At 47.2% G+C, this 15,865-nt stretch overlaps 1 protein-coding gene across 1 annotated transcript in view; it reads left to right on the plus strand.

The window, feature by feature from the left end:
- Window positions 1–15,865, plus strand: part of USP13 (ubiquitin specific peptidase 13 (isopeptidase T-3)) — a 122,426-nt gene that overhangs the window by 64,520 nt on the left and 42,041 nt on the right. The window contains exons 5-6 of the mRNA XM_015423344.1: window positions 479–621; window positions 2,940–3,124. Coding sequence (XP_015278830.1) covers window positions 479–621; window positions 2,940–3,124 — 328 coding nt within the window. The remainder of the gene's footprint in view (window positions 1–478; window positions 622–2,939; window positions 3,125–15,865) is intronic.

Below are 15,865 nucleotides of genomic sequence, written 5' to 3' on the forward strand. Positions count from 1 at the left end.
TCCTGCAGTCTGCTAGATGGCAATAATAATAATAATAATAATAATAATAATAATAATAATGACCTAGCTTACAGGGCCGTTTTAAGGACTGCTCAGAAAATGCATAAGAAGCATGATCAAAACTTGAAAAGAGCAGTGTGAATGCTTATTGTGTATGTAAAGCACCATCAAGTTGCAGCTGCCTTATGGTGACCCCGGCAAGGGGCTTTCAAGGCAAGTGAGAAGCAGAGGTGGTCTGCCATTGCTTTCCTCTGCAGAGCCTTCCTTGGTGGTCTCCCTTCCAAGTACCGACCCTGCTTAACTTTTGAGATCTGATGAGATCGGGCTATACCATGCCACCTTCCCTCCCCAAATGCTGATTATTATTAATAATGAAGTATTATCGACCCTCGTGGTTTCAAATCACAATAGGGCACAGAGGGAGAAGTTACTGCCTTTCCTGTTTCAGTTCCATTTTGCTAAACCTTTTACCCTCCAGGTCACCATAGCTTGCGATGCGGTCCTCAGTTCAAAATCTCCTTATCGAAAGCAAGATCCCGACTCCTGGGAGGAAGAGCCGCAAGTTTCCAAACACGCCAATAGTCTTGTACAGATGGATAATGGAGTCAGGATTCCACCAAGGTGAGGCTGGTGCTGGTTGTATATGGGAACATCCCGGCTGGTTCGGACAAGATTTTGTCTAAATCGGCATCTTGTTTTTGAGCAGTGGCCAGCCCAAGTGCCTCTGGGAAGTTCAGAAGCTGGGCATGAAGACAATGGAAGGCTGTCCTCGCCAGGGCATTTTTTGTAGAAGAAGCCCAGCAGGAACTCATTAGCATAATAGGCCACACCCAACAGCGGAAACTCATTAGCATATTAGGCCACACCCCTGACAGCGCATCTGTGGGGAGCCCGGGCAAGCCGGCCCTTGGAGGGAAAGGAAGGCAGTTTAAACTGCCTTCCCTTGGCTTGCCCGGGCGCCCCGCAGCCGGCCCTTGTACAGGCTGGGGAAGGCCGGGGGGAGCGTTTAAATGCCGCCCCAACCCCAATCCTTCCAGCCCCCCCGGCCTGCCCGTCTTGGAGTCGCTGGGGGGTCTCTCTCCAGGCCTTCCCTCTGTAGCCACACATGCAGAGGTTTTGCTGTAGTGGCCGTGGCCAACTCTGAAGCTAGTTGGAACTCCGTTCTTGTGTGTTCCTGCCCAAATATAGCCCTGGCTCTCGCCCATCGTGTTGTCTTTCCAAGTGTATTGCTGCTGCAGATGGTGGTCCCATTTAGGTATCAGGGTTTGTGGCTATTGGCAGGCCCTGTTGGGACTAGAGTTGCCAATCTCCAGGTAGTAGCTGGAGATTTCCTGGGATTATAACAAAGATCAGTTCCCTTGGAGAAGTTGGACCCTCTACTGCATTACTCCCTCTAATCTCCCCTAAAAGTCCAAGAAACTCACTCTAGGAACCGTCAGGACACGTTTTACGTGATCAACATATATATGCATGGAGGAAAACATACCAACAAATGTATGACATGGAAGATGCTGTTTCCAGGGTCTTGGTTGCCAAGATACAAGTGGGAGGAATGGAAAGGGCAGGTGTGGCCATTAGGGAAGGCTGTCCTGTGACCTGCTTGCAGAGGCTTCATGAGCCACTTTGGGGTACCGACCCAAAGGTTGGGAACCATTGGCCTCAGGGCACAGAGGGGCTCCCCCATCGTAGGACACACAGGCACGTAGCGGTCCGCTTCAGCTTAAACAAACTCCTGTTCTCGTTCCTTTTCTGTCTCTGTAGCAGCCATTAAGGCCCCCCTGTTGGCAGCCATTAATGTTTCCTCCAGAGCCATTTAATGCTGCATTAATCCATTACCTGACTCGGGCGAAGTACGTTAAAGTTAATTAAATGGTTCTAAAGTGCACTGCTGTACATTATAGGGTTTTACAGGTAAATAGAATAATTTAAATTGTCAGCAGGCTGGGATAGCTGCTCTGATGATCTCTCAGGGTAGGAGAACACTCACGTCCGTCCCCTTTCTGCCTGCTCTCCTCCTCTCTCCTCTTTGTCATTTTTTGTTGCTGTTGCCATCATGTCACAGCTGACATAAAGTGACCCCGTAAGGTTTTCAGGGCAAGAGACGTTCAGAAGTGGTTTGCCATGGCCTGGCTCTGCATAGTGACCCTGGACATCCTTGGTGGTCTCTCATCCAAATACTGACCAGGGCCAACCTTGCTTAGCTTCCGAGATCCAACGAGACTGGCCTAGCCTGGGCCATCCAGGTCACAGCTGTGTCATCTTTCCCACTGCCAAAAAGCTGAAACATAGATTTGTAAGCTCCTTGGGGCAAGGACCTGTCCTCTTCTGCTGTTTTACTTTATGGTTTCTTTCTGTTGCTCATATTGAAGAAGAAGAAGAGATTGGATTTATACCCCACCCTTCACTACCTGAAGGAGTCTCAGAGTGGCTTACAAACTCCTTTCCCTTACCCTCCCCACAACAGACACCCTGCGAGGTAGGTGGGGCTGAGAGAGCTCTGACAGAAACTGCTCTTTTTCAAGAACGGCTCTGACAGAACTTGTGACTGGCCCAGGGTTATCCAGCAGGTGCATGTGGAGGAGTGGGGAATCAAACCCGATTCTCTCAGATTAGAGTCCATGCACTTAGCCACTATACCAAACTGGCTCTCACACCAAGCTGTAACAGTACAATCCTCTCCTCTCCATAGCTCAGCAGCAAGTTTTGGAACTTTTATCCAGTATTGCCCTGTATATCAATGTTGTTCCACAATTACCGGTGGGGACGGGACGGACGGGACACAGGACAGGATTTCTAAAGTGGAAGAAGAGTATGGCAGGTCTTTGGGCAGTTGTCACGGCTTACTCTGTGGTTTGATTCAATTGGATATCTTGTGTCAGATTTCCTTAGGTGGTGGCAATTAACGTCTGGTTTGACCTTAGGCTGCTTCTGTTTTGCAGTGGCTGGAAATGCTCGAAGTGTGACTTGCGGGAGAACCTTTGGCTGAACCTGACGGATGGGTCAGTACTATGTGGAAAGTGGTTCTTTGATGGCAGCGGGGGAAATGGACATGCCCTGGAACACTATAAGGAGATGGGCTATCCCTTAGCGGTGAAGCTCGGAACGATTACTCCAGATGGTGCAGGTTAGTCACAGCAGGGTATAGGTCCATAGCAAAGCCTTGTTCGTAATTAATGCTATATGGCTGAAAGGAATGCCCTATTTTCCAAAAGAAGCTGAGTGGAGCCTAGTTGGCATTGCGTTTACACCTAAATACAAGCACTGCCATTTATTTATTTATTTATTTATTTATTATTTAGATTTTTATCCCGCCCTCCCCATACTCTGGAGGTTTTTAATCTTGCCTGGCCTTTCCAGGACTGATGTTGGAGAAAACAGCTTGGAAGAGGTTGAAACCAAAAGCAGGCTGTGCACGGCATGGGATTGGCTAGTGCCTGTAACAGTACAGTCCTCTCCTCTCCACGGCTCTGCAGCAAGTTTTGGAACTTTTAAAAAAGAGAGATTTAAAGTTTAAATCTTGAAAATTAAGAGAGAGGGATTTAAAATGTAAAGGACCTTTAAAGGAAATCAATTAACAGGTTTTTAAAAAAGAAAAGGAAAGAAAAAAGACATACAGGCCGAGTTCAGACGGGCAGTTTGAAGCGGGAGGGAGTTGTGGCAAAAAAGAGCCGGAACAAAGTGTTCTGGGTTTTCCCGTTCACACTGCAGCGACGGATGCGGGAGCATACCAGGAGGAGGCAGAAGGGAGCGTTCACACTGTTGGTCCGGAGGCATGGCTGTAAGGCGCAGCTTGCTTTTTGGTAATCTGGAGATGTGCGCTTATGCGCATATGCGCATTAGCGCATGAGAAAAACACGGCTTTGGCGTTCACACTTTGTTGGTGTGGAATGGACGCGGGATAATCACGCTTTCCAGAGTTTGCTACCACTTTCACCAGGTATCTTTTAAACTCAGGAGCGGAGCGTTACAAGACGGGTTGAGTACGGGTGGGGAACGCCTGTGTGAATGGCCCCTTTAATCCAGTTGTGGAACATTTCTGAAATGTGCCTATATCGGGGCAAACTGCCAGTCTGAACTCGGCCACAGTGTGTCTAAAGCATGCAGGGGGCAAGTGTAGCATTTGAAATAGAGCATCTATCAATTGCAGCATAACCATGGGAGGTTTAATGGGCTTGTCCTGCCAGAGAAGAAACCACTCCTGATTTTAGTGTCAATTTAGTGTCAATTCAGATTTTCTTCATGCCTTGCTGCATTTCTCCAAGATCCAGCATATGTTGTGGTGTGTGTGTGTGTGTGTGTGTTCACAGCTGTGAAAAATTGTGTCCCTGTGTTTGCATCTTATCACCTGCCTTTCTTGCTGAGACTCAGGGTGGGTTACAAAACAAACACAATGTCGTTATATAGCATGAGACTGCCAATGAACATTGCAGGAATACGGAATTTTAAAACAATGCAAACAGCATTGTCTGAAGCAGCTGAATGAAGTCTGAAGCAGCTGAATGAAGTCTGAGTCCAGTGGCAACTTTAAGACCAACGAAGTTTAATTCTGGGTATAAGCTTTTGTGTGCGTGCATACTTCTTCAGATACCTTAAAATGTATTAGGCACATTAAATACATTGAAACGTATCTGAAGAAGTGTGCATGCACACAAAAGCTTATACCCAGAATTAAACTTTGTTGGTCTTAAGGGTGTCTAAGGCAAGGTCTACTGTTACCAGTGTAGTAAGTGGAATTACAAAGGCAAGAGACACTGCAGTAAAAGCAAGTTGATACCTCCAATAATCACCGCAGTAGACTACAATCTTAATCAGTGATGTGGGGCTAGAAGATTTTCTGTGGAAGATTTTCCAGTGCTGTATTTTTCCGTGGAAAATTTTCTGCCTCACGTATGTATAGTATAATCTATCTGCAATTGTCGGGGCCCTGGTGCTGCAAACTGATCATGCTTAGATGGGCTAAAAATGTGGGACATGGAGCATGGGCAAACCCCGGGAACATTGTTTAAATTAGAATCAGAACATTTTCTGGAGATTTTTCCTGGAAAAAGCCCATCACTAATCCTATTCTGGTTGCAAATAGGCAGGTGTGTTACCTTGCCGTGCCTCGAGGAAGCTGTTATGTATTCTGAGCGTGGAGTTCATTCTTGGTACGGCCCTGTTTGCTAGTTGGGAAGTAGGCCTGGAAGGAAGAAACCAAAAAGGATAGTGCCTGCACGCCTGTGTTATCTGCAAGCCAAACTTGTTCTGTCTAATGTTCTTATTTATTACTTTACTGATACCCCACTGTAACTCTCCCGGCGCGTTTCCACGAACCTTCGTCTTTAAGCGGCAAAGAGCGAGCCTGAGAACCTGTATGTTCCTGGAACTACCTCAGAACGGAAAGGCACCCCTGTTAAGATAGGGCACTCCTTTTATCAAGGGGAAACTTCGGGGCAGTGTTATTATCACAGCTGTCCCCAACCTCAGTTTCCACCCGATCCAATCCTCCCTGGTAGTCCTCAGGTGACATCTTTATTCTCATTTACCCGGTCTCCCTCCCGCTTAAAGCTATACATTCTTCTGGAGATATTTCCGGGCTTCTGCTCTGTCGGGCCCGAATCTTCTCCTAAACCCGTAGGCTCCTCTCTGTGACAACCTGGTCGAGGTTGTCTGTTCGATGGCCGGGCTCTGCCGGTCTCCTGGTTTTGGGCATCTTTGCCCTCGGTACTGGAACCCTCTTCTTCCCACCACCAAGCCGGGAGTTCCCCGTTGGGTCGGAAAGGGAGAGTCTGACACCCACTTTCCTCCCCATCACTCTCCCCTGTGAACAGAAGGATAGCAGATGTTTGGGCACGGGGCTTTGTTTCCTCCCCAGTCCAAGGGTTTTTTTGGGCTCCCTCCCTCGTAGATAATCAGCCTGTCAGCCCTGCCCTGGTCTGTTTGTCTCCAGGATTTCTTTGGTCTGTAATAATATAATTTTTAAAAAGCCACTGCAGTTGTCATTAGAGCAGCTTGGCAGGATTGGCTTAGTGGAGTGGAGCCAGAGGAAGGGATGGTGAGATCTGCCTTTTCTGGCGATCTTCGGTTGACATGGTTTGCTTGTTCTCACTGGCTAAGGTGCCTTGCCTACTCCCAGTTATTTTACTTATTAGGGTATTCTCAGGGCTATTTTTGGGCAGGAACGCACAGGAACAGAGTTTCGGCTGGCTCCCGAGTTGGCCACGCCCAGCAGGAACTCATTAGCATAATAGGCCACACCCAACAGCAGAAACTCATTAGGATTGACTACATTAGGGGTGTGTGGCCTAACATGCAAAGGAGTTCCTGCTACAAAAAAGCCCTGGGTTTTGACAACAAACAAGGTAAACATAACAACAAGCAAAAGGTGGGTGTGGCTGGATAGCCACACTTCTGGTAACATGGGGGTGCGGCCTAATGTGCTAATGAGCTGTGCTGTCAGGGGTTTGGCCCAATATGCTAATGAGTTCCTGCTGTTGGATGTGGCCTATTATGCTAATGAGTTTCTGCTGGGCTTTTTCTACAAAAAGAGCCCTGGCTCTGATGCTCCTTTCCTCGCCAAAAGGAGCCAGAGCGGCTTACAGAAATTTCCAAAATCCAAAGCAACCAGTTTTAAACGATAGAATTTAAACAAACCAAGAAAGCACAGGGGGCCTGAGTGGGTCCTGATTCCCTGGGCTAGCTAATGCAGGCTCCACGCGGCAAGCCCTTTAGTCTGTGGCCAGACTAAAATACCTGCAAGCAGAGGAGAAAACAAACTCGGCCTCGAAGATATCCCGTTCCTGCTAAGCAAACTAACAGGCTGTTCCCAACTTCCTCTCCTCCCGCTGGTCTTGAAGGTCCGTTTTACATGATTATCGACCCTGCAATAAAAACCTTCTGAGGTCCCTTCGGCTTCTCATTAGAGAGAGCAAATCCAAAGCTGACCAGAGAGTCCCCGACCTCTGGCAAGATCTGAGGCTCTCGATTGTCCTTTTCTTTCATCTTGGGATTAAGCGACTGGGAATTGGCAGCAAGGCTGTTATCTCCGATTTCCGCAGAGAACTGCGGTGACCTGTGAGGCTGTGATCATCTAACTGTGGGAGCGAGGGAAGCCGGAACACTCCAGAAGATCCTTGCTTGATGTAGACAGGGGCTCTGTCGTTTCCAGGAGTTCGGGCAAAAAAATTTCCTAACCGAGGAGAGATGGAGCATGCAAAGCAGGGTCTCTAATGCGGCTTCTGGTCTTCTTGAAGCCTGGGCAAAACAAGAAGTGTGGTGCTGTTGGGTCCCTTTGACAGTGTTTGGGTCCCAGCAAATGCCCAACCATGTCACCATTTGGAACCGTCCATTGAGAAGTCATTGTTATATCAGGTTGCAGTCACACGCGCCAGATAAAAAGGGGGTGGGGAAGCGAGGCTATTCCCTCCGGAGGAATTTGACCCGCAGTTACGTGAGCATATGGTCCTTTGGAGCTGTGGGCGCAGCCCGTCACTGCGTGATCGGACGCAACCGTGGGTGAGTCGGGTTGGGGTTTTTTTGCCGTTTGTTTCCGATGCACTTAAACAAGGAATCGATGAATCGCACCTCCGCATTGAGGGCTCCCTATGGAGTGTGTGATGATGCGCATACTGAGAGGGGGGGGGGAATAATGGCACGGATGGCCTGATCAGACCATCCTGACGCCACGAGAGCACACTGGAGCAATCAAACAGGGGAAAGTCCATCTGTGGCCCGTAGCAACCCGTTTGCTACTGGACTTTACCCGGTGTCTTTTTACTCTGCTTCTGCGGCGGAGCAACACGGGTTGCTGATGGCTGCGGGGCGCTTCCCAGATGTTCGTGTCTGATCACACCCTTTAAATCCACCTGGCATTCGTGCCTGTGTCGGGGCTATGGTGCATATGTTCGCAGCCTCAGAGTAACAAACCTGGCATCACTAGCAATGAATGTTAGCGGCAGGGCTATTTTTGGGCAGGAACGCACAGGAACGGAGTTCCGGCTGGCTCCTGAGTTGGCCACGCCCAGCAGGAACTCATTAGCATAATAGGCCTCACCCAACAGCAGAAACTCATTAGGATTGGCTACATTAGGGGCGTGTGACCTAACATGCAAAGGAGTTCCTGCTACAAAAAAAGGCCCTGTGTTTTGACAACAAACAAGGTAAACAGAATAACAAGCAAAAGGTGGGTGTGGCTGGATAACCACACTTCTGGTAACATGGGGGTGTGGCCTAATGTGCTAATGAGCTGTGCTGTCAGGGGTGTGGCCCAATATGCTAATGAGTTTCTGCTGTTGGGTGTGGCCTATTATGCTAACGAGTTCCTGCTGGGCTTTATCTACAAAAAAAGCCCTGGTTAGCGGTATGGCTAAATGTTCAACATGCATTTTCTTTTGCCACCTGGTTATACCATATAGTTTTGAGATACACCTGTGTTGTTCCTTAGATTGTGTGGATGCATCTTGTTTTGTCGTGTTCCGAGCACTATCTTTTGTATTTATGTATGTATGTAGCCCTCTTCAGCATACTCGGTTTGCTTGGTGCTTTTTATCGCCAGTGCTGCGTTTGCTCTCTTTAAAGACTGAAATTCTCTGCAAAGGTTCTGCACCTAGAAAAGCTGGATTCTGTGTCTTGTTACCTAGCGGATACAAACCCAGAGCGAGCCTGTATTTTTTCTAAACATTTTGCTTAACGATTCTAGTCTTCCTAGTCGTGAGGAAGGATCTATGCAGAAGGTGTACCTCTGTGTGCTGGAAATCGTATTCAGCTTAACCCTTTAGCAGTTGAGATCTCAGCCGGCATTACCCTCTTATCAAGAAGAGAAAGTTCTTCAAGGCTCTTGCTGTATCCCAGCCATAAGGACTAGAGATTCTCCTTTTTTGAAATTGCGAATTTAAAATTCCAGAAAGCTGAACTACGAACCCCGCTCTGAACTCTTGCAGTATTGTGGCATACGTAGAGTTCTGCTGATGTCCTCGATGAGGGGCAGTGGTTAGTGTGTCACACTAGGATCTGTGAGGCTTTGGTTCAAATCCCCTGTATAAATCGATGGTGCGACCTCATTTGGAGTACTGTGTACAGTTCTGGTCACCACACCTCAAAAAGGATATTATAGCATTGGAAAAAGTGCAGAAAAGGTCAACTAGAATGATAAAAGGGTTGGAACACTTTCCCTATGGAGAAAGGTTAAAGCACTTGGGGCTTTTTAGCCTGAAGAAACAATGACTGAGGGGTGACATGATCGAGGTTTATAAGATTATGTGTGGGATAGAGCAGGTAGAGGTACTTTTCTCCCTTTCTCACAATACAAGAACTCGTGGGCACTCCATGAAGTTGCTGAGGTTAGAACAGATAAAAGAAAGTACTTCTTCACCCAAAGAGTGATTAACACATGGAATTCACTGCCACAGGAGGTGGTGGCGGCTCCCTTTTTGAAAGAGGCTCCACATGGCCACAGACTTGAGAAAGCCATCCTTTCTCTTCAGAGAGCTGAATGGGCTCCCTCACCATTCCAAATCTGTTCTAATAGCCTATCCATTAAGCAAGTCCTGGCATCCCGTCCTGAAGTTAACTGGCATCAGAGCTCACTTTGTTCAGTGCCCAAAAAGGAACATTGCAAGACACGGAGAAACTGGCAACAAGAGAGCACTTTTGACCATAGGCAGAGTGACTCTTCCATAGGGCCCATCTGAATCCAGCTTCCACTATGCAGCCGAAGACATTTGAGTGCCACAAATCACACACACCCCAAAACCCAAACCTCAATCACTGAAATGGGGCACAGTCTGCAGACATTCTCCTGCACAAGCCCTGGGAGGTGAGAAAAAGCATGGCTATTCAGGACCCCTGGAAATGGCACTCCAAACAAAGCCATCCTAATGAGGTTTGATCTAGCGAATGTTTAGACCACCCTTATGGTACCCTAAACCTTCTGTGCAAGATGGCCACTTTGCCTCACAACAGGGTTGCTTCTAGTGTCCTGGCCCCACTGCTGGACCTCCTGATGGCACCTGGTATTTTTGGCCACTGTGTGACAGAGTGTTGGGCTGGATGGGCCATTGGCCTGATCCAACATTGGCTTCCCTTATGTCCTTATATGATGTGATGCTCTGTATTCTTGGTGCTTGTGTGTGGGGTTCAACAGTGGGAGGGCTTCTAGTGTCCTGGCCCCACTGGTGGACCTCCTGAGGGCACATGGTACTTTTGGCCACTGTGTGACACAGAGTGTTGGACTAGATGGGCCATTGGCCTGATCCCATATTGATTTCTCTTACGATTCTTATGTTCTTATCCCTGTTCTGCCATAGAAGCAGAACTTGGTGACCTCGGACTGGTCACACACACCAGGGGTCATTTGGGGGGGGACGCGGGGGGACGCCATCCCCCCGGGTGAGGTGCGGGAGGGCGGGGCCTGGAGCTCCCTGCTGGTGCCCGCTGGAGGTCGCCACCAGCTGTGGGGAGGACACACTTCCGGTGATGTCAGGGGGTGTGGCATATGCTAATGAGTTATGCTAATGAGTCCCCCTAGCTCTTTTTCTACGAAATGACCCCTGACACACACTGTTAGCCTAACCTACCTCACCAGGTGGTTGTGAGGCTAAAATGGAAGGGAGAATAATCTAAGCCATTTTGGCTTCCCATTGGGGATAAATAATGTACGCCCCCTCAACCCTGTATGGTAGGTTTGGCTGCGGCTTGTCGTGGGCCAACGATCTTCATGGTGCCATGGAGATCTGAACTTTGGGTCGCCTGCATCCAAATTTAGTACTCTTTAGTTGGATTGTGTGCACTTTGATGATACAAGAAGAACATAATCATGTGCATAGCGACTCCCTCCAGCTCCCCACACATGACGCATGAAACAGCATATTTGAAAGTGCTCAAAGAATAGGAATTGTTGTTTAAGTCACATAAGAACATAAGAAGAGCCCTGCTGGATCAGACCGGTGGTCCATCTAGGCCAGCATCCTGTCTCACACAGCGGTCAGCCAGTTCTTCTGGAGGGCCAACAACAGGGCACAGAGGCCGAGGCCTTCCCCAGTGCTGCCTCCTGGCGCTGGGATTGAGAAGCTGACTGCCTCTGAACTTGAAGGTTCCCCTCAGTCACTGTGGCTAGTAGCCACTGATAGACTTATCTTCCCTAAATCTACCTAATCCCTTTTTCAATTCAATTCAATTTATTACAGGTCTATATGACCGAAGTCTTGACCAAGAGGATACAAAAGGGGAATAAAATAGGTACATAAAATAAACATAACCTGTGTCAAGGTACATAATCACAGTCACATAAAACCCAGGCTGAGCCCAGAGATTAAAAATTACCTAACTAAACTTGGGGCGGAGCCAACTGACTAAAATCATCCGAAGATTAAAAGTCGGTGTCGGAGTTTTCAGAAGTGCTGAAATTTTCAGTGTTTCTTGAGAGCAGCCACCTTAGCCAGGAACCGCGCCACGTTATCTGTTATCAGTCCATCGGCATAATCCCTTTTTAAAGCTGTTTATTCCTGTGGCCATCACTACATCCTCTGGCAGTGAATCCCACATTTTAAATCTCTCTGTGCAGAGAAGTATTTCCTTTTGTCCGTCCTGAATCAACTCTCCATCAGCTTCATTGGATGCCTTCGAGTTCTAGTATTTTGGGAGAAGGATTCCCTTTCATCTTTGTGGACCTTTTTTTGGAAGTGCTAGTAGAAATGGGGACACGTCTCCTTCCTTGAACCCCACTGCAATTGTCTTTGCTGCTTCGCCACGAACGACAGATCTAGCGCTCTGATTGGGTGTGCCGTAACGGCGGTGCATATTTCACACAAAGGGTCTTTGCCAGACGCCTTTTCACCTAAGAGCTTTTTGTCATGCTGCTCCCAAGAGCCTTGTGCCTCAGCTGGCAGTTCTCTTAAGATCAGCCCCCCTTTATCTCTCATACTTTTAACGTGGAATTGATGCTGTGTCAGGAAGCGAATAAATCATCGGAACTTCTGGCTGCCGACTGGAAAAGCCGAGTGAGCTCGGTCATTGTTATTCCTTGTAGGTTAAAGGCAAGAGGGCAAAATTTATTAGAGGAAGAGATAGTAATGAGGCTTATGTAGCCACAATGGTGCATATTTGACGTAATGCAGGAGGGCTCCTGTCTGTAGGGTTAAAGCATTTGGAGTCACCTGTGTAATATTTTGTTCTGAGCAGGTTGTTAAGAAGACCGACATTGTATTGGGACTTGGCACAGCATTATGGATTTTAGTTGGATAATAACGGAACAAGGTCTTGGCACAGAATTATACAGTTATTATTAAGTGTTTGAAGTAGACAAGGTTAATTTTCTCTCTTCTGGAGATCAGAAAGGCCCCTGTACTTCAGTCATTCTTCAAACTGCATAAAGTAGAATGGTTCAAGAGGGCATATTTATAAAGGGAATAAGTCTGCAGTGTAAAGGGGGGGTGTTTTTATAAAGGGAGCATGACTGTAGTCTATTCCACTATTTACTGTATGTACTACCTTGCTCTTACTGCATTAGTTAGTCCTTTTGTAACTCCTTTTGTAAATATGACATCCCATGTCTGATACTCTTTTTGCCTTGTTCCTAACTTTTGTGATCCTGGTCCCATTGCATTATTTGTTGGGTTGCATTGTTTTATACTACACAGTCCGCCTTGCGTCACAGTAAAAAAGACAGGCTATAAGTACATTTTAAAAAACGTAAAATAAAATTTTAAAATTCTTTTTTTTTTTAATTCATCCTTGCCCTGACTGCAGCCTAGTACCAGGGGATCACTGTGCTCTCCATCATATCCCCTGCAGGGGCAATGTAGTATGTTTGATTCTTTTATCGACACAGCGGGGGATAGTTTGCTGTCTTGAATGTCATATTTTTCATCTACCAAAGCGGCTTCAAAAGACAAGTTCGAGATGAAACAAGTTTTTACTCAGTTCTGTGAAAGATACAAGTTCTAACTAGCGTGGGTGTTTGAGGGAGGGTTGTCTGTTTCGGTTGCCTGTGGGTTCTGAACTGTTAAAAGTGAATGGTGTGGCTTGCTTTTCTTTCTTTGGTAAGATCTAGAAAGAAAAGAAGGCTATATTTTTTTAAAATTAGAAGTTATTCCTTCTTACTTTGCCTTGGACTGCAAGAAGATCAAATCAGTCAATCCTAAAAGAAATCAACCCTGACTGTTCCCTGGAAGGCCAGATAATGAAACTGAAGCTCAAATACTTTGGCCACCAAATGAGAAGGGAGCACTCACCAGAGAAGACCCTGATGCTGAGAAAGATTGAAGGTCAAAGAAGACGGGGACGGCAAAGGATGAGATGGTTAGACAGTGTCATAGATGCAACGAACATGAAATTGAGCAAACGTCAGAGGACGGCGGAAGACAGGAGGGCCTGGCGGGATCTGGTCCATGGAGTCGCGAAGAGTCGGACTCGACTGTGCAACTGAACAACAACAACAACTTGCCTTCAGTTGTTATAGTTGATTCTTTCTATTTTTTCTTTACCCTTTTCCTCTTTTTATGTTTTCTGCTTAAAAACTTCGGTAAAATTCATATTAAAAAAGGAGGCCATATTTTGCAGTGGAGGAAAGGTAAACTGGTGCCTTCTGGATAAACATATGTAGCAGAGGTCCATCAGTGGCTATTAGCCACAAGTATAGGTAGGAGCTCTCGGTCTGGGGCAAGTGATGCTCTATATTCTTGGTGCTTGGCCTGATCCATCATTGGCTTCTCTTATGTTCTTATGTGCCAAAGCAGGCCTTTTGAAATGTCACGTATTTGCTACCCTTCAACCTCATCAATGAGCTGGAGTAAAGTTGATATTTCTCTTTGCTCAGTCAGTTAAAACTTGCATCCCGGAGACTGAGGGAACGCACAATTTTTATCCCCCCTTTAATGTTTTAGCAACTGCAGATGTGCTGGCTCTGTTTGCTTGAATACAGTCCTGATCCTCATACAATATTAAGTTAATGTTACGATTTCATATCATAGTTTTAATTAGCAGAATCCTTTACAGTCAGTGACTGAGAGCTTGTGGTCTGGCCAGTGCTCTATGGTTAGTTTGTTGAATGGGCAGGCTTTAAAACTATAGGCCCATCCATCTTTCTAGCCACTGGCTGTACCATGCTTGCTCCTAAGCATCAAATATTCCCCACTTGCGCCAAAATATCTATGCAGGTGAAGGATTTAAATCCATTAAAACCTCAGTAAGGTTCAAAAAAGCTTGTGAGGCTACTTGAATTGCTGCTGAAGGGAAGTTTCTGGTTTTAGAACAGCAATAATCGGAATTCCCTGAGTTGGAATGGAAGGGGGAGAGAATCCCATTTGGACATCCATATTTATAAAGATCATTGCCCAAGGTCAATTGTCGACGTGATAAGCATAGGAACATTTACCAGGTACCCTGATACACTATGACTCAACTGGGAAAGCATGAGAACTCTGTGAGCTCTTGTTTGTAGAGGGAACAATGACACATCCTGGGAAACAGAGCCCCCCCCCTTAACATGGAATGCTAACAGGAGGGCACACAGCGTACCCATAAATGCCAACAGGGTCACCCTTGGTGAGCACCGGCAGCAGGACTGCTGGACTTCAGGGCTTTTGTTGTTGTTGTTGCAGTACTCACTAGTATGGAGTACCAGCACCTGTTTGGAGGCCCTCCCAAGTCGGGGGTGGCAGTGGACGTCAGTGCAACCTTGTATATGAGTACTGGCAACCTTTTTGGAGGTCATTCATTCATTGGGTCGTCATAAGTCGGAAGTAATTTGCTGGCACTTAAACACAAGCACACACGTTTCTTTATGCAAAACTAGCAGTAAAGTCCGTTGTGAAAGCAATACAACGGGATCTAGAAAGAGGCTCTGGGGCAGTGCTCTGGCTTTGGGCAAACAGTGACAATTTGCTGTGGTGACCTCAGCAGGGTATAATGACAGAGTCGACTGTTTTCTCCAGAGGAACTGATCTCTGCTACCTGAAGAGCAGTTGTAATTGTGAGTGATCTGTAGCCCTCACCTGGAAATGGGCAGCAATTGTTACCCAGGACAAAATGGCTGGTTTGGAGGGTGTAGTCTATGGCATTCTACCTGTCTGAGGTCCCATCCCTCCGCAAACCCCACCCTCTCCAGGCTCCACCCCTCAAATCCCCAGGAATTTGTCAGCATGTAGTTGGCAACCCCATCTCCTTCCCAGCTAACCATCAACCTACCATTATCTGCCCCTTTGACTTCAGCTGACTTCTGCCCTCCCTTCTGCAGAGCAGTTGTAATTCTGAGTGCTCTCCAGCCCTCACCTGGAGATTGGCAGCAATGGTTCCCTATGAGGGACTGACTGGTTTGGAGGGTGGAGTCTATGGCATTGTACCTGTCTGAGGTCCCACCCCTCCTCAAACCTCACCCTCTTCAGGCTCCATCCCTCAAATCTCCAGGAATTTCCCATCTGGAGTTGGCAACCCTATTAGGACTGGCCCCAATGTGTTTTCTCCCAAAGGTCAAAGTAGGTGACAGGACCAAGCTTAGTTGCCTACCAACAGGCACTGAGGGGAATGTAGGGTTGCCAGCTCTAAGGAGGGAAATACCTGGAGGTTTGGGGGGTGGATTCTGTAGAGGGCAGCATTGGGCGGGGGGGCGGAAGGACTCAGCAGGTATAATGTCATAGGGTCTACCCTCCAAAGCATCCATTTTCTCCAGGGGAACTGATCTCTGTCATCTGGAGATCAATTGTAACAGTGGGAGATCTCCAGGTCCCACCTGGAGATTGGCAACCCTAGGGGAAAGTCAGCTGCTCAGCAGGGGGTTGAAGAGAATGGTTTGATGGCTGCTGGGCCAAGATTGGCAACAATAGTTCCCCAGGAGCCCCATCATAAATGCACCAAACAATTCCTAAAGATTTTCCAAAACACTACTCTGTTG

The sequence above is a fragment of the Gekko japonicus genome, unplaced genomic scaffold (assembly GCF_001447785.1).
Source record: "Gekko japonicus isolate JY-2015 unplaced genomic scaffold, Gekko_japonicus_V1.1 scaffold1556, whole genome shotgun sequence".
Lineage (NCBI taxonomy): Eukaryota > Metazoa > Chordata > Lepidosauria > Squamata > Gekkonidae > Gekko > Gekko japonicus.